General features: G+C 45.0%; 2 protein-coding genes across 3 annotated transcripts in view; one reads left to right on the top strand and one right to left on the bottom strand.

The window, feature by feature from the left end:
- dtnbp1 (dystrobrevin binding protein 1) overlaps positions 1-8,960 on the top strand; it is a 158,006-nt gene extending 149,046 nt beyond the window's left edge. The window contains exon 10 of the mRNA XM_033014256.1: positions 8,314-8,960. Coding sequence (XP_032870147.1) covers positions 8,314-8,546 — 233 coding nt within the window. The 3' untranslated portion in view covers positions 8,547-8,960. The remainder of the gene's footprint in view (positions 1-8,313) is intronic.
- Positions 8,961-9,736: 776 nt separating this feature from the next.
- jarid2 (jumonji and AT-rich interaction domain containing 2) overlaps positions 9,737-17,900 on the bottom strand; it is a 336,587-nt gene continuing 328,423 nt past the window's right edge. Inside the window, exons 17-18 of one of the 2 annotated variants that reach the window (XM_033014234.1) lie at positions 13,924-14,031; positions 9,737-11,897 (exon numbers count right to left, since the gene is read on the bottom strand). In XM_033014234.1, the coding sequence (XP_032870125.1) occupies positions 11,706-11,897; positions 13,924-14,031 (300 nt within the window). In that variant the 3' untranslated portion in view covers positions 9,737-11,705. The remainder of the gene's footprint in view (positions 11,898-13,923; positions 14,032-17,900) is intronic. The other variant, XM_033014235.1, reaches the window with a different exon arrangement.

Raw genomic sequence — 17,900 nt, 5'->3', positions numbered from 1 at the left:
GAATAGATCGGGTAGACGCAGTCTCTTGCCAAGAGTAGGGGAATCAAGAACCAGAGGACATAGGTTAAAGATGAGGGGGGATTTAATAGTAAGATTAAACGAGAACTTACCAGTTTGAAGTTTGATCTGTATTTTATGAGGAGTTACGATGAGGGATTACGTGAAGAACCCCGCCACGACGCATGCGTGTCATTCTTCAAAGCAGCGGTGTGAAATCACAGATAACTGTAATGACTAAACATAGTAAGATTAGAGAAGAGATACCAGTTAAGTATATGATCAAGGGTGGGAGCGGAGGGCACGTAATCCCTCATCGTAACTCCTCATAAAATACAGATCAAACTTCAAACTGGTAAATTCTCGTTTAATCTTACTATTTTACTTCGGAGTCACGTGAGTGACTACGTGAAGATTTTAAAGCTCTGTGATTTCATGCCGTGGAAACGAGTCCATGCATCACGTCTGCCTTGATGACTAGGAGGAATTGTGTTAACATAATTTGGACATGAATTCGACATTGAAATCAAAATTTATTAACACAAATTTATAACCCCTTTTTATGGGTTTAAATTAATTTACAGAACTTAAAATTGTTTCTGCAAACGTTCCAGGTTTCATTACTGGTTTATTGTAAAATAATTGGAATGTTTTTCCCCCCCCCCCAGACCATCCTGTTGCCTTGAGGATTTGGTCCATTGGGACATCCAACTGTATCGCTGCCGATGTAGCTGCAGCCCTGGTGGAATGAGATTTAAAATATTAGTATCCACCCCAGCCTGTGTTAGCACCTGTTTCAGCCATCTTGAGATGGTCTGGACCGTCACTCTTTTGTGTGGTTGCTAGTGGCTGACCAAAAAGTGCCTTCTCATTGCCTCGTTTTCTCCATGTATAACGACAGATGTCTTACTATACACAGACGGTCATCTGTTGGGTATTACCTAAATTGTATATTGAGGCCTGCTGATCCCTGTCTGTTCTGCTTACTAACTCATAGATATGAAACGTAATATTTTCTGTTGAGGAAGTCATGTTGTCCAGTCTTAGTTTATGCAGTGACTGTACCCTTTGTGCCGTGACCAATGCCATTAGCATGACTGTTTTTAATGTCAGTCTGTGTAGGGACAGAGCTGTTGCTGGAGACTAATTCCTGAGCATCTTCAGGATAATAATTACATCCCATATTTGGGAGTACCTGGTTCTTGGGGGATTAGTATTAAAATTCCCCTCATAAGTTTTGTTACCAGTGGGTGAGTCCCAACAGAGTAACGCTCTGTCCCCTGCCATAGGTAAGTCGATAGGGCACTTCTGGCGCAGTTGATGGCACTGTAACTGAGCCCCTCATCATAGTGGAGGCCTGCCAGATATTCCAGAACAGACGGGATGTTCATGTCTCTGTAGGTGATGTTGTTTTTATGGCAGTGCATCGCCCACTTCCTGATATAGACCAGATACTGTTTTTTGGTTGACTGTCTTTGGGCCGCCGAGATCATGTTCACTGTTCGGTCCGTCAGTCCCAGTTGTAGTAGAGGTGTTTTTATAACTCTACAAATTAATGGTTTATGGCATGGGTGGCTATCCCTTGTTACGGATGTAGCAATAAATTTGGTCTATGTGGGATGGTGATACATGGTTCTAATACCATGTTTAATACCACTGGGAACCATGGTTGAGTAGGCCAATCGGGTACTACCAATACCAGACGCAGAGTCTTGTTGTATTTTCCTTAATACCCGATTGATGAGGCAGAAAGGAGGGAATGCGTAAATAAACAATTTCCACCCCAATGCAGCGAAAATGCATCTGTCGCCGCTGCCCCAGGGTCTGGTTCCCATGAAACATAATTTGATAACTGGTGGTTAAGTCTGGATGCGAATAGATCGATATCTGGTGTTCCATATTTTGCTGTAATATCAGCAAATACTTTTTTATTCAACATCCATTCAGTGTTTTTATTAAATTTGCGTGACCTGGTGCCTGCCACTAAATTTAGTCTTCCTGGTAGGTAAGTGGCTGATATCCAAATATCTCTCTGGATACACCATTGCCAAATTGTATTAGCCAGATTGTCACATGATGTCGATTTGTTTCCACCCATGTGGTTAATGTATGCTACCACGGTGGTATTGTCTATCTGTAGTCTAACATGCTGGTGATATGACCCAGTACAATATGACTTTAGGCCATGTAATGCACCCAACATTTCCAGGTAGTTTATGCCCAGTGTGAGTAATAATGATGCCTCCTGAGCAGTCCATCTACCTCCACAGTTGGTGATGGTATTGGTGGCTCCCCACCCAAGTGCACTGGCATCAGTGTGTAGTACCATGGAAGGGTTACTGACAATGATTGGATTGGAACAAAGCCAGATGTTATCTATCCACCATTTTAGCTTGATTGGTAGTTTCATAGGTCTGTCAAAGTGACCTGCATTAATTTAGAGCGCTTGTATTTTTGCTCTCTGTAAGTTTAGGTAATGTAGAGGTCTAAATTGTGTGGCTGGAAAGGCAGCCACCATTTGCCAATTACTTTTGCTACCAATCTGATAGATGGTTTGCTGATGTCAATGAGGTTATGCAAGCCTCTATTAAATCTCTAGCCTTTCCCTTAGGCAGAGTCACCGACATGTGAACTGAGTCAATGGTGAAACCCCAAATAGTCCATAGTAGTGGAAGGCGTTAGTTTAGATTTAACTGGATGGATAATAAATCCCAGTTTTTCAAATAACTGTTTTGTGGCTGTTACAGTTTGTTTGGCCAATTCCAAAGTTTTGCCCACAATGAGTATGTCATCTAAATATGCCATGACCATATGTTTACGTTTCCGTAGACGCTAGGGCATGTTTCAAAATTTTTGTGAACAGCCTGGGGCTGATGATAAACCATTTGGCAGTGCTTTATACTGCCAGTGTTGTCCCATCCAGTTGAATTTTAAGTAACACCTGTGGTCACCTCGTATAGGCACTGAATAGTAAGCATCTTTTAAATCGATGCTGGCCATGAAGTAACCTTTGGAAATTAATTGTTTAGCAGTAACAAAGGTACCCATTTTGTCAGATCTATGGTGATGCGACAACCACCATCTTTTTTGTTTTTGATAAATATATTGGACACGAATTCTAATGGTTCGTGTTGAGTTTTCTCAATTACACCTTTTATGTAAAGCCGCTCCAGTTCAGCTTGCGCTTTTGATTTTTCTTTATCAGAAGGCACGAACATTCGGTTCAGTATATGTTGAACTGGAGGGCTGTACTTGTGTATAAACTCTATTGTATATCCCTGGATACTGCTTAAGATGTAAGTATCGGTTGTTAACATGCTCCATGCCTTCAGAAAAGAGTGTAATCTCCACCCAACCTCCATGCTCCCTGTATTTTGTAGGGAACCAGACCCACCTACCTCCATAGTTACCAGTGGCAGGTTTACTTCTTTTTGTAGGTTCTTCGCTGCTGTTGTTGCGCTGGTGTCTGGATTTTCGGTTTGGTTGGTGTTGGAGGTCCCCGCATCTTCCAAGAAGGTCGGCCTGGGCCATGGCCTAAAAAAGACTCATGTCTTGAGTACCGGGCCTTCGAGCTTTCACCAGTTCTGCTGGTGAGTGCGTGGGGGTGCTGTCTTTGGTCGTAGTGGGTTCCAGTAGGTTCTCTTGTTCTTGCACCCCTTGCACACTTGTCTTTCCTTCTGCGGACCCCTCTTCCAGGTCAGCCCAGAACTGACCCGCAGTGCTCCTCTCTGATGAGGTAGAAGCACTGTGCAGCCCTTCAAGAGGTACTGCTGTGGGTTTATCATAGGGCCCACAGTGACCCGACTCCATCTCCCGGAGTCTGTCACATGGAGCAAATGCTCCAACACACCGCTCCATCCGGCTCCAGCGCTCTCGGTCGCTGGCCGCCTGTGGTTGTTCAAAGTCGGACTCCTCTGAGTCCACGACCTTGTTTGTTTTTGTGTCTAGCCTTACCGCCCGGCCGCGTGGATCTGGCCGGTGCGGAGGCGACATCGGGCACAGCTGATCCCACTATCAGTGATCCGAGTGCCGCTGGCTGCTGCTGGCTGCCCGCTGCTCCGCGGTCCTCCCTCACCAGCTTTGTCCTTACTGCCCTGCCGTGGAGTGGATCTGGCCGGTGCGGAGGCGACATCGGGCACAGCTGATCCCATCTAGCCCACCAGCTTTGTCGCAGCCCGTTGGTTTCTCCACCTGTAATTAGCATGGTAAAAACACAAAAAAGACCGCAGCTCTTACCTGCAGGTCCGGTTAAAATTGTCGCTACGGGGGAACGTCGTTCCACCCCGTCTCCTGCCATTTCTGACTTGTCCAAAAAGTCGACGGCCCCATTCTGAATAGTCTCCCGCCCGGCCGTGGTGTTCTGGCCGGCGCGGGACCAAAAGTTGGCACAGCTGATCCCTTACGGGGCTTGTGCCTTCAGCTGCTGCTGGCTCCCGCAACTTCGCGGTCCTCCCCAGCCAGCTTTACTCGCAGCACTTGTGGACACTATTTTGTCCAGCTTCCCCCCGTGTAAAAACAGCGCGGGGAACAAAACTACCGCAGAGTAAATTTCTTACTTGCAGGTCGCGGTTTCAAACTTACCGCTGTGGGGAACGCTTCCCCCCGCCTGACGTTTCGCAAGCGTGAAGCGATATGACACGCATGCGTCGTGGCGGGGTTCTTCACGTAGTCACTCACGTGACTCCGAAGTAAAATAGGAAGCTGAGGGATAACTTTTTCACACAAAGGGTTTTGTTGAATTGAGTTTAGTTTATTGTCGCATGTACCGAGGTTCAGTGAAAAGCTTTGAAAATGGGTGTATGGAACGAGCTGCTGGAGGAACTAGTTGAGGCAGGAACTATCGCAACGTGTAAGAAACATTTGGACAGGTACATGGATAGGACAGGTTTGGAGGGATATGGGTCAAACACAGGGAGGTGGGACTACTATAGATGGGGCATGTTGGTCGCTATGGGCAAGTTGGGCCGAAGGACCTGTTTCATTCTGTATCACTCTATGATATTCAAGCCAATCTCATGTGGAAAGGAGGTTGAAGTGGGACTACATCTAAATTAATATAATATAAATAAATGCAGAGGCAGCATAATATAATTGGGGAATATTCAACAAAGGATTAAAGCACAGCATGGCCAAATGGGCAAATTAAAATGCCATTAATAGTTTGAACCAGATTCTGACACTGGAAGGCATTTTACATCAACACCATTTTATTTAATAAGGGCCAAACACAGGCAGGTGGGACTAGTGTAGATGGGACATGTTGGCCGGTGTGGGCAAGTGGGCCAAAGGGCCAGTTTTCCACCTGTATTGCTGCATGACTATAGTTATCTGTAGCTACTTGGGCATCTGGAATCCTGCTCTCGGATGTAATCTATAAGACCATAAGACAGAAGTTCAGAATTAGGCCATTCGGCCCATCAAGTGTGTGCTGTTATTTGATATGTTTTTACCAATGAATCCCGTTCTCCTGCCTTCTCCCCGTAACTTTAGTTTATGGGGAGAACGTACAAACTCCGTACAGACAGCACCCGTAGTCAGGATTGAACCCGGGTCCTCTGGCGCTCTATCGCTGCGCCACTGTGCCATAAGAGTATAAGACACAGGATCAGAATTAGTCCCTTCGGCCCATCGAGTCTGCTCCACCATTTGATCATGGTTGATCCAGTTTTCCCAATGAATCATATTTTCTTGCCTTCTCCCCATAATCTTTGAATATCAGGTTACTAATCAAGAACTTCTTGCGTCTTCTTCTACGCAAGAAGAAGAATCAAGAACTTGTCAATCTCTGCCTTAAATATATCAGTGCTTGTTTTTGAACACTTTCACTGTTTTCAAGTAGATTAGAGTGTGGTTAACTTGCCCAAGTCTGGAACCTTAACTTAAAAGCAATGTGCTGGAGAAACTCAGTGGGTCAGACCCGTGTTCTGAGCACCTCCAGCCTGAGCCCAGTAAGGTTTTGGCATTGATAGCAGGATATATCACCTAGAGTTTAAAGATGCAGCTTAAATCACAAGATCATAGATCATAAGTGATAGGAATAGAATTAGGCCATTTGGCAAATCGTCTACTCTGCCGTTCAATCATGGCTGATCTATCGCTCCCTCCTAACCCCATTCTCCTGCCTTCTCTCCATAACCCCTGACACCTATAATAAACAAGAATCTATCTATCTCTGCCTTAAAAATATGCACTGACTTGGCCTCCACAACCTTCTGTGGCAAAGAGTTCCACAGATTCACCGCCCTCTGACTAAAATCTGGCAAAAGATTTTTTTTATCACAGTCAATGACAATTTATTATTAACTGCAAACTAACTGTGCGTTTTTGAAAGAATCTGCTGGAATCTAAAATTAAAGAGCCACTGGCCAATTGGCACATGATTGAATGTGGAATGATCCATGATCCCCATCACTTATCAGCATTGCTTCCATCTTGGCAATAAGATGGCGGCACGGTGGCACAGCAGTAGTCGCTGCCTCACAGCGCCACAGATCCGGGTTCCATCCCGACTACGGATGCTGTTTGTACGTTGTCCCCGTGACCTGCGTGGGTTTTCTCCGGGTGCTCCGGTTTCCTCCCACAATCCAAAGGCGTACAGGTTTGTAGGTTAAATGGCTTCGGTAAAATTGTAAATTGTCCCTAGTGTGCAGGATAGTGTTAGTGTACGGGGTGATTGCTGGTTGGCGCAGACTGTTTCTGCACTGTATCTCTAAAGTCTAAAGTCTAATACAGCACTGTGTACAATGTAATTTAGCACTTTGAAATATTAAAATATTATTGTAGAGTTCTGCACTGTTGGAATAAAGAAAGGCCTAGATAGAGTGGATGTGGAGAGGATGTTTCCAATAGTGGGAGAGTCTAGGACTAGAGGGCACAGCCTCAGAATAAAAGGACGTTCCTTTAGAAAGGAAATGAGGAGGAATTTCTTTAGCCAGAGGGTTGTCATAATCATACAACACAGAAACAGGCCCTTCGGCCCGACTTGCCCATGCTGACCAAGCTGCCCTATCCATAGTAGTCCTGCCTGCTTTTGGCCCATATTCCTCTAAACTTTCCAGTCCATGCACCTATCCAAATGTCTTTTAAATATTGTCAAAGTCCTTGCCTCGCCAATCTCCTTTTGTAGCTTGTTCAATATACCCACAATCTTTTGTGTGAAAAGGTTGCCCTTCAGAATCCTGTTGCATGTATCCCCTCACCTTCAACCTATGTTCCCTGGTTCTTGATTCCCCAACTCTGGGTAAGCTCCAAGAAATAAAGTCCAAGCCTGCTCAACCTCTATAGCTCTGGCCCTCAAGTCCTGGCAACATCCTTGTAAATCTTCTCTGCACTCTTTCCAGCTTAACATTATCTTTTCTATACCTTTCTTTTCTATCAAGTCTTATAGCTGTCATAGACTCAGTGTTGAATCTGTGGACACAGAGTGCTGGAGTAACTCAACAGGTCAGGCAGCATCTCTGGAGAGCATGGATAGGCGAGATTCCTCTTCATTGCCACAGACGGCTGTGGTGGCCAAGTTAATAGGGTTTTTTTAAGTGGAGATTGATAGGTTCGTGATTGGTACGGGTCAAATGATATGGGGAGAATGGGGTTGAGGGGTAAAATAGATCAGCCATGATCAAATGGCGGAGCATTCATGATGGGCTGAATGGCCTAATTCTGCTCCTGTGTCTTATGGTATGAAATGTTTGGATGTCTTGCTGAGACGAGCTTGCTTGCTAACCACTGGCAGTTTTAAGAATCTTTCCTCAGCTAGAAAGGGTGCAGAGAAGATTTACGAGGATGTTGCCAGAACTCAAGGGCTTGAGCTATAGGGAGAGGTTGAGCAGGCTGGGACTCTATTCCTTGGAGCGCAGGAGGATGAGGGGTGATCTTATAGGTGTACAAAATCATGAGAGGAATAGATCGGGTAGACGCACGTTAGGGAGCAGGGGAATGGAGAACCAGAGGACATAGGTTTAAGGTGGGGGGGGTAGATTAAACGGGTAGCTTTTTCACACAAAGGGTGGTGGGTGTATGGACCAAGCTACTGGAGGAGGTACCGCAGGTGGGTTATGAAGGATATGGACCTAACGCAGGCAGGTGGGACTAGTGTAGATGGGGCATGTTGGCCGGTGTGGGCAAGTTGGGCTGAAGGGCCTGTTTCCATGCTGTATCACTCTATAACTAGAGGGATATGGACCAAACGCTGACAGGTGGGACTAGTGTAGATGGGGCATGTTGGCCGATGTGGGCAAGTTGGGCCCGTTTCCACGCTGTATCGCTCTACGAGTACCGGCCTATCGATAACTCATATTGTTGTTATGTTTTTTACAGTATCCGAGTCTGATTCCTATCAAAGCGAAATAACGCTGCAAGTGCCAAGCCAGGCCGAGCTGAGGTTAAAGTTATCCTCCGTCTCTTCCACCTCCGCTGACTCGGTCAGCCACAGCGCCAGTGAAAACAACACCCCACTGGTCCAGTCTGACGAAGAGGAAGTTCAAATAGACACCTGCCTAGCAGCAGTAATCTCAACCCCCAAGGAGATCTTTGACAGTGACTCTGCATAACGTGTGGAATGCCACCAATATCACAGAACAGACTTAAAAATCTAATCCAGAGTCTTTTCCCTTTTCTAATTTGAACAAGCAGATTCCTATTACCCAGTGCCACTGGAGATTAACATCAATGATTATATAAACATATTCTGTAACAAATTATAGCTGATTACCTGTTTTCTTCAAGTTCAGCTCATTTTCTAAGGCTTGCAGAATGAATCTCTCTCTTTCAATATTTGCTTTACACATTTGAGTTACGCATTCTAATAACAAGGCATTTTCAACTTAAATGTTGTATAAAATGATCCTGCCTGCCTGAGTTTCCCACTCCCCCACCCTAAACGATATGGTTTAGAACTAACTGTGTTAGAATTCAGAAAAAAGTTGTGCACTTTAACAATCAGTAAATAAAGAGTTTTGCTATACTGCTTTGTCGTATTTCACATTTTTTTAGTATAGGATTGAGTTCAGTTTATTGTCATGTGAAATACAGTGAAAGCTTTTGTTGCGTGCTATCCAGTCAGCGGAAAGACGATACATGATTACAATCAAGCCGACCACAGTGAACAGATACATGATAAAGGGATAATGTAAATAACATTAAGTGCAAGATAAAACCAGTAAAGTCAGATCAAGGATAGTCCAAGAGTCTCCAATGAGGTTGTTAGTAGTTCAGGACTGCTCTCTAGTTGTTGGTAGGATGGTTCAGTTCTAAGTTTTATAGTATTGTTAAATACAGCTCTATCGGATTTATGTGTGACTGGATAGCACGCAAACAAAAGCTTTTTTTATTTAGTTTAGAGATACTGTGCGGAAACAGGCCCTTCGGCCCATCGAGTCTGCACCGAACAGTGATCCCCGCACACTAACACTATCCTACACACTCTTGGCACAATTTTACACACATACCAAGCCAATTAACCTACAAACCTGCACGTCTTTGGACTGTGCGATGAAACCGAAGATCTCGGAGTAAACCCACGCAGGTCACGGGGAGAACGTACAAACTCCGTACAGACAGCACCCGTAGTCGGGATCGAACCTGATTGTGACAATGTGTAATCTTTGACTGGATAGCAGGCAAACAAAAAAATGTCAGTGTACCGCACATGTGACAATAACAAACCAGCGCACTCCCTCCTTCCCCCAAGAATGATACCCAGCACCATCGCATCTAGTGAACAATAACTCGACCTCGCAAGCAAACTGCTCAAAAGTTTTATTAAACTTTTAAGTACAAACCTGAAAAGTAAAAAACTGGCAATTACAATGTGGACTCTTTCTGCACAGAGAAGGTATGGGTGCAGAGCGGCACTAATAAATTAAATGTCAATCCGTAAGCAATAGTCAAATATGTCTGCTCTCAAAGAAGAAACAAAAATACATAGTAAGGCCATAAAAACTGGACAACCACATTTTGAAAAAACACTTTTGAAATCAGTAATGTTGTTTAAATAATCCGAATCAGGTCAGTCCTCTGCAGTAACATCAACCAACTAACAAAGGGGGTGGGGAAGGGGGGTGTGGGGAAGGAAGGAAGAAAAAAATAAATGACTACTTGACAGTCATACTGGCAAGCTCAGTGCAACATGAGTAGCTACGCGTAATGTTGCATTTTCAACAATGAAAACTAGTTATAATGAACAATGGTTTCCCTTTTTTTGTTTTTTAATAAAATACACTGGAAGGGGGGTGGTGGTGGCAGGGGGGGGGGGAGGGGAGGGGGGGCATTTAGCTACTCCATAATTTGTTCAAGGGTGTAAGCAGCACTTAATTGTTACAAGAAACCCTGTAAGCTTCCAAAACCGATGAAGACACTGAAAACATAAGGCTTTTCTTCATCTGTGGCTTGATCCCTCCCTCCCACCCGCTTCCCCCTCACCCCTCCTCCCTCCCCCCCCCCCCCCCCCTCACGAAAGGCTCAAGTATTTAAAACAATTTACAGGCATATGTACAAAGTCTATTTTTTCCTCTCCTCTTCCATTTTTTTTTGTCTCTTTTCCTTTTCGTCGTTTTTTTTTACAAATATGGAAAGTAAAATAGAAATGAAGGAGGTGCATTTTCACATTTCTACAAAGAAATATGCACTCCTCTTAGTGGCTCTCCATAGTCACCGCCTTGCGTCGATGAACTGAACGGTTTTGTTTTAATGCTGATTCTGTGTCGGGGGGTGGGGGGGAGGTGGGGGAGGGGAGAAACGCAACACGAGAGATGAACGTGGAATTAAAAATGGAATGTTACAAAGATTGCACGTCTACAAAGCCGAAGCAAGAGGTAAGTTCATGCCTCGGTAAATTTGATAAAGGACACTATCGTAGGGTTTTATCCTTTTCCGATAAAATGAATTTTGACAGCACCAAAAAACGTTACGAATCTGCTAATGATAGTCAGGCACCATTTTCTCCAGACAGACAAACATTAATACAGATGCATAGTGATATGCTGGTAAGGAGAAACATTTCACCTTTACTTCAACTTTCAAAATCACCATTTTCTATACTTCTTGTAAACCAGATCGAGCATCAGCTGCCGTGACTCTAAATAAAAACAATAGTATAATTTCCTAAATAGAAAAGCAAATTTTTTTTTTATTTAAACCTTTTAGACAACCGGAAAAAAAAATAATAATTAAACGACAAAATAAAAATAAAACGTCGCCAAAATGAAGCAGTTTCTTTCAAGTTTTTCCTCCTTGCTTCCTCCAAAAAGCTGCTCGACTGATTGAAATTGCAAGATCTGAACATTGAAAAACAAAAACACAGCACTCTTCAGCCGAGTTCAAATGGGTTCAAAACATCCCCAACCTGTTCACAGTAACGAAAAAGAAAATCAGATACAAGAGGTTTGCTTCGACCACAAGAGCCATCGCAAACTCGGTATTACTGTTCAGCCCTTTTGACTTGGTTTTTGTTTAAAACAGTGAATGAAAACGCCCGCTACTGCAGTCCAAGTGAACACTGGCAATTGCAGCGTCTGGTGTTCCCAAAAGAAATAAGCCAACACGTTTAATGCTAAAACAAAACTGCTATTTTTTTTTCTTCCTAACAAAAAAAACAAAAACAGAAGTCATCTTTAGAGCTAGTGCAAAGACAGCTTGCATTTTCTAGCAAGTACTCACAAAATTATAGTACAAAAAGAAAAAAAAACAACTGAGTACAAGACTTGGCAACTTCAGGGGGGACTTGTAGCACTTCTGGACAGGGATGAGAGTCTAGTTGCTGGCACGTCGATGGTGGCTCGTTTCCGCGGCCCACGCTTCAGTGCAGGCTTGCTGGTACTGGTGTTGCTGTTGCTGTTACTGTTGCTGCCGCTCTTTGCCGCTGCTTTTCCACAGATCTGATTGACTAAGATGTTCATTTGATCCTGTAGCAACGAATCGAAAGACAAAAAAACCGTTGCTTACGCGAGTTAGATCTCCCGGTTGCCAAACAGTTTAACTCCCCCTCCCATTCTCACACTGACCTTCCTGTCCTCGGCCACAGCATCTCATATTTCGCTTGGGCAGCTTACACCCCAGCGGTATGAACATTGACTTCTCTAACTTCAAGTAACGCTTTACATCCCTTCTCTCTCCTTCTGTCCCCCACCCGAGTTGTCGTTTTAGTTTCACTGTCGTCCTATTGACTTCCACTGTCTGTATACTCGTTAGCACGACGGTAGAGTAGCTGCCTTACAGCGCTGGAGACCCGGGTTCAATCCTGACTACCGGTGCTGTCTGTACGGAGTTTGTTCGTTCTCCCCATGACCTGCGTGGGTTTTCTCCGAGTTCTTCGGATACCTCCCACACTCCAAAGACTTGTAGGCTAGTTGGCTTGGTATAATTGTAAAGTGTCCCAAGTGTGTGTAGAATAGTGTTAAAATGTACAGAATCTCCGGTCGGTGTGGACTTGGTGGGCTGAAGGGCCTGTTTCGGCGCTGTATCTCTCAACTGAACTAGTGCAGGGGGATTGATGGTCAGCACGGGCTCTGTGGGCTGAAGGGCCTGTTTCACACTGTCCCACTGAACGAAAACCAAACCTGGTTCCATATATTCCTTCATCTTCAAACCCTTCCATATATTCCTTCATCTTCAAACCCTTACAATAAACCTAAATCAATATCAAATGATTCATGTTTCCTGACTAATATGTTGCCGTGACTAGTTGGCCATGATTCTTGATTAGCACGGGTATTGGGGATTACGGGGAGAAGGCAGGAGAATGGGGTTACGAGGGAGAGATAGATCAGCCATGATTGAATGGTGGAGTAGATGTGATGGGCCGAATGGCCTATTTCTGCTCCTATCAGATGTTGTTTCTGCACTTTCATGTCTTATGTCTTAATTTTAACCTGAGTAGTAGGCCCCTCCCGCTCCCCCCCATGACTGACCATGGGTGATGCATCCTGGTCAGATGCAAGCCTGGGCGATGTTATATGGAGGACAGGCTGTTGCCCATGCAGCACGTCCCCCCCTCTCCACGTCGCTGATCGATCCAAAGGAACAGCAGGGCCGTTACAGTTTGGCACCAGCGCCGTCGCAGGAGCTGCCAGAGCGAGGTTGTAGACAACGACGAACTAACTTAAGGGCTCCGACTACGGGTTTTCTTGAGGTTGACTCCAGGAGCCTTTTCCATGACTGGATATGGCCACAAGGCAGTGGGGGTTTTAAATCAGAGTTTTCCCTCTCCTAGACGGACTGCCTTCCCAGGCTGACGAGCCCCATCTGCCTAATGCCATGCATAATCATGAATGCATTTCTGTTCCCAGCAAGTTTTATTATTTCTTAGTGGAATTATGGAATTTTGAGAATTATTAATTATCATTAAGGTCTGTAATCCCAATGTGCAGATAGAGTCACAGAGTGATACAGTGTGGAGACAGGCCCCTTCAGCCCAACTTGCCCACACCGGCCAACAAATGTCCCAGCTACACTAGTCCCACCTGCCTGAGTTTGGTCCATATCCTTCTAAACCTATCCTTATCCATGTACCTGTCCAACTGTTTCTTAAATGATGGGATAGTCCCAGCCTCAACCACCTCCTCTGGCAGCTTGTTCCATACACCCACCACCCTTTGTGTGAAAAGGTTACCCCTCAGATTTCGATTAGATCTTTTTACCTTCACCTTGAACCTATGTCCTCTGGTCCTCGATTCCACAACTCTGGCTAAGAGACCCTGTGCATCTACTCGATCTATTCCTCTCATGATTTTGTATACCTCTATAAGATCACCCCTCATCCTCCTGCGCTCCATGGAATAGAGACCCAGCCTACTCAACCTCTCCCTATAGCTCACACCCTCTAGTCCTGGCAACATCCTTGTAAATCTTCTATGAACCCTTTCAAGCTTGACAATATCTTCCTTATAACCCGGTGCCCAGAACTGAACACAATATCAAGCATCTACTAACCTCATCGTAGCGATACATCATCTTCAACCCTCGACACGACTTCTGTTTCTCCACATGGCGAAGAGCGCATTCAAGACAGAAGACAACGTTCTCGTTCTCTTGCACTACCTGGCAGCATAAAATGGCGAGGGTCAGTACTGGCCGAACAGCAGTGATGAATTAATGGAACTCTGTTAATGGAACTCTGCACAGCTGCATTTCTGACAGCATCTGGTTTAGAGATACAGCGCGGAAACAGGCCCTTCGGCCCACCGAGTCCACGCCGACCAACGATCACCCCCGTACATTAGCACTATCCTACACACACTAGGGACAATTTACAATTTTTACCGGTCAATTATCCTACAAACCTGTATGTCTTTGGAGTGTGGGAGGAAAGCGAAGATCTTGGAGAAAACCCACGCAGGTCACGGGGAGAACGTACAGACATCGTCCATAGTCGGGATGGAACCCGGGTCCCTGGCGCTGTAAGACAGCGACTCTACCGCTGGGCCACCGTGCCGCACCAGTGTCTGGTCTGACACTTATGCAACGGTCAGGCTTCAATGTTATTAAGGCTTCCCAATGTTTTTTCCTTAAAAGAAACCATTTGTTTCATCTCCCTAGCGATTCCCTTGACGTTTCCCCAATTCAGCTGATGCTCCCATCCCCATTACTGTCCAGCTCATTTAAAGATGTACATTCACTCACACAGTTGGGCAAAGATTGGGCAGCACAGCTGTAGAGTTGCTGCCTTACAATCCACAGTGTACAGAAAAATGCGGAATGATTGTAACCCGCGATTACAGATCCACGTGTGTGACCAGCACGCAAAGAGTCATAAGATCATACGAGATAGTAGAATTAGGCCATTCGGCCCATCTAGTCTACTCCGCCATTCAATCATGGCTGATCTATCTTGAGGCAGTGCAGCGTAGATTCACGAGACTGTCATATGAGGAAAGATTGAAAAGACTAGGCTTGTATTCACTGGAGTTTAGAAGGATGAGGGGGATCTTATAGAAACATATAAAATTATAAAAGAACTGGACAAGCTAGATGCAGGAAGAATGTTCCCAATGTTGGGCGAGTCCAGAACCAGGGGCCACAGTCTTAGAATAAAGGGGAAGCCATTTAAGACTGAGGTGGGAAAAAACTTTTTCACCCAGAGAGTTGTGAATTTGTGGAATTCCCTGCCACAGAGGGCAGTGGAGGCCAAGTCACTGGATGGATTTAAGAGAGTTAGATAGAGCTCTAGGGGCTAGTGGAGTCAAGGGATATGGGGAGAAGGCAGGCACGGGTTATTGACTGGGGACGATCAGCCATGATCACAATGAATGGCGGTGCTGGCTCGAAGGACCGAATGGCCTCCTCCTGCACCTATTTTCTATGTTTCTATGTTTCTAACCCCATTCTTCTGCCTTCTCCCAGTAACCCCTGACACCTGCCTGTTTTGGGCGCCGTGTTGCAGTTGTATAAGACGCTGGTGAGGTCGCATTTAGAGTATTGTGTTCAGTTTTGGGATCCATGTTAAAGGAAAGATGTTGTCAAGCTGGAAAGGGTGCAGAGAAGATTTACGAGGATGTTGCCAGGACTTGAGGGGGGGAATAGGAAACTGAGGGGTAGCTTTTTCATGTAAATGGTGGTGTTGTGTCGAGTTTATCATCATGTGGACTGAGGTATGGTGAAAGCTTTGAAAAGTGGGTGTATGGAATGAGCTGCCAGTGGAGGTAGTTGAAGTACTATCGCAACGTTTAAGAAACATTTAGACAGGTACATTGATAAGACAGGTTTAGAGGGATATGGGCCAAACGCAGGCAGGTGGGACTAGTGTCGGTGGGACATATTGGTTGGTGTGGGCCAGATGGGCATAAGGGCCTGTTTCCACGCTGTGTCACTCAATGACTCTATCTCTATTTTATTGGGTTAGAGATTAAACCACAACGCACATGACTGGCTAGAGTGGATGTGGAGAGGATGTTTCCACTAGTGGGTGAGTCCAGGACCAGCGACCACGGCCTCAAAATAAAAGGATGATGTTCCTTTAGGAAGGAGATGAGAAGGAATTTCTTTGGTCAGAGGGTGACGAATCTGTGGAATTCATTGCCACAGAAAGCTCTGGAGACCCAGTCAATAGATATTTTTAAGGCAGAGATTGACAAATTCTTGATTAATACGGGTGTCAGGTGTTATGGAGAGAAGGCAGGAGAATGGGTTTGAGGGGAAAAGATAGATCAGCCATGATTGAATGAAGAGTAGACTTGATGGGCCGAATGGCCTAATTCATCTGCTATGACTTATGAAATTATGAACGCAGGTTAAACCACAACACACTGGCACAGCGGTAGAGTTGCTGCCTCACAACGCCAGAGACCCAGGTTCAATTCTGACTACAGGTGCTGTCTGTACGGAGTTTGTACGTTCCACCCGTGACCTGCTAATGCTCCGGTTTCCTCCCACACTCCAAAGACGAACATGCTCGATTAATCTTCTGGAATTTTTTAAGGATGTAACTAGGAAAATGGACAAGGGAGAGCCAGTGGATGTAGTGTATCTGGACTTTCAGAAAGCCTTTGATAAGGTCCCACATAGGAGATGAGTGGGCAAAATTAGAGCACATGGTATTTGGGGTAGAGTACTAACATGGATAGAAAATTGGTTGGCAGACAGGAAACAAAGAGTAAGGATTAACAGGTCCCTTTCAGAATGGCAGGCAGTGACTAGTGGGGTGCCGCAAGGCTCGGTGCTGGGACAACAGCTACTACATTAATGATTTAGATTAAGGGATTAAAAGTAACATTAGCATATCTGCAGATTTTTGTGACCTTTGAGGAGGATGCTATGAGGATGCAGGGTGACTTGGACAGGTTGGGTGAGTGGGCAGATGCAGTTTAATGTGGATAGATATGAGATATCCACTTTGGTGGCAAGAACAGGAAGGCAGATTATTATCTGAATAGTTGGGAAAAAGGGAAATACAACAAGATCTGGGGGTCCTTGTACATCAGTCACTGAAAGTAAGCATGCAGGTACAACAGGCAGTGAAGAAAGCGAATGGCATGTTGACCTTTATAACAAGAGGAGTTGAGCATAGGAGCAAAGAGGTCCTTCTGCAGTTGTACAGGACCCTAATGAGACCACACCTGGAGTATTGTGTGCAGTTTTGGTCTCCAAATTTGAGGAAGGACATTCTTGGTTCTTGGTTCTTGGTTTCTTGGTCCTCCAAAATATTCCAAATGGAATTTAAACTGGAGGTGGTGAAGGGAGGGCTTAAGCCAGAAAGGGTTATTGGGAAGAACGAGCTACTTTAAATTTAGTTGCATCTGGTTGGGTAACTATAGTTGGGTGGAGATTATTCCATGCTTTAATTGTGCGGGGGAAGAACAAATTGCTGTACACATCTGTCTTTGTAGCTGGGATCACAAATTGGATCGAATGCCCTCGTCTGCTCTTAATTGGTGCTTCTTGCTATTGAGTGCAGCGTAGGTTCACAAGGTTAATTCCCTTTAATTCCTAAAGGAAGGTCCTATAATTCTGAGGCTGACCTCTAGTCCTAGACTCTCCCACTAGTGGAAACATGGTGGGACTGTCATGTGTTGAAAGAATGGAGCGGCTGGGCTTGTATACTCTGGAATTTAGAAGGATGAGGGGCTTTCTTATTGAAACATATAAGATTATTAAGGGATTGGACATGCTAGAGGTAGGAAACATGTTCCCGATGTTGGGGGAGTCCAGAACCAGGGGCCACAGTTTAAGAATAAGGGGTAGGCCATTTAGAACAGAGATGAGGAAAAACATTTTCACCCAGAGAGTTGTGAATCAGGAAATTCTCTGCCTCAGAAGGCAGTGAAGGCCGATGCTCTGGATGCTTTCAAGAGAGAGTTTATCTAAGAGCTCTTATTAAGAGCTCTCTCTTAAAGATAGCAGAGTCAAGGGATATGGTGAGAAGGCAGGAACGGGGTACTGAATGCGGAATGGTACCATTCGGCGCCGCCATT

This window comes from Amblyraja radiata, chromosome 2 (genome assembly GCF_010909765.2).
Source record: "Amblyraja radiata isolate CabotCenter1 chromosome 2, sAmbRad1.1.pri, whole genome shotgun sequence".
NCBI lineage: Eukaryota > Metazoa > Chordata > Chondrichthyes > Rajiformes > Rajidae > Amblyraja > Amblyraja radiata.
The sequence above is the reverse complement of the archived record's forward strand: the minus strand, read 5'-3'. Positions and strand labels throughout refer to the sequence as shown.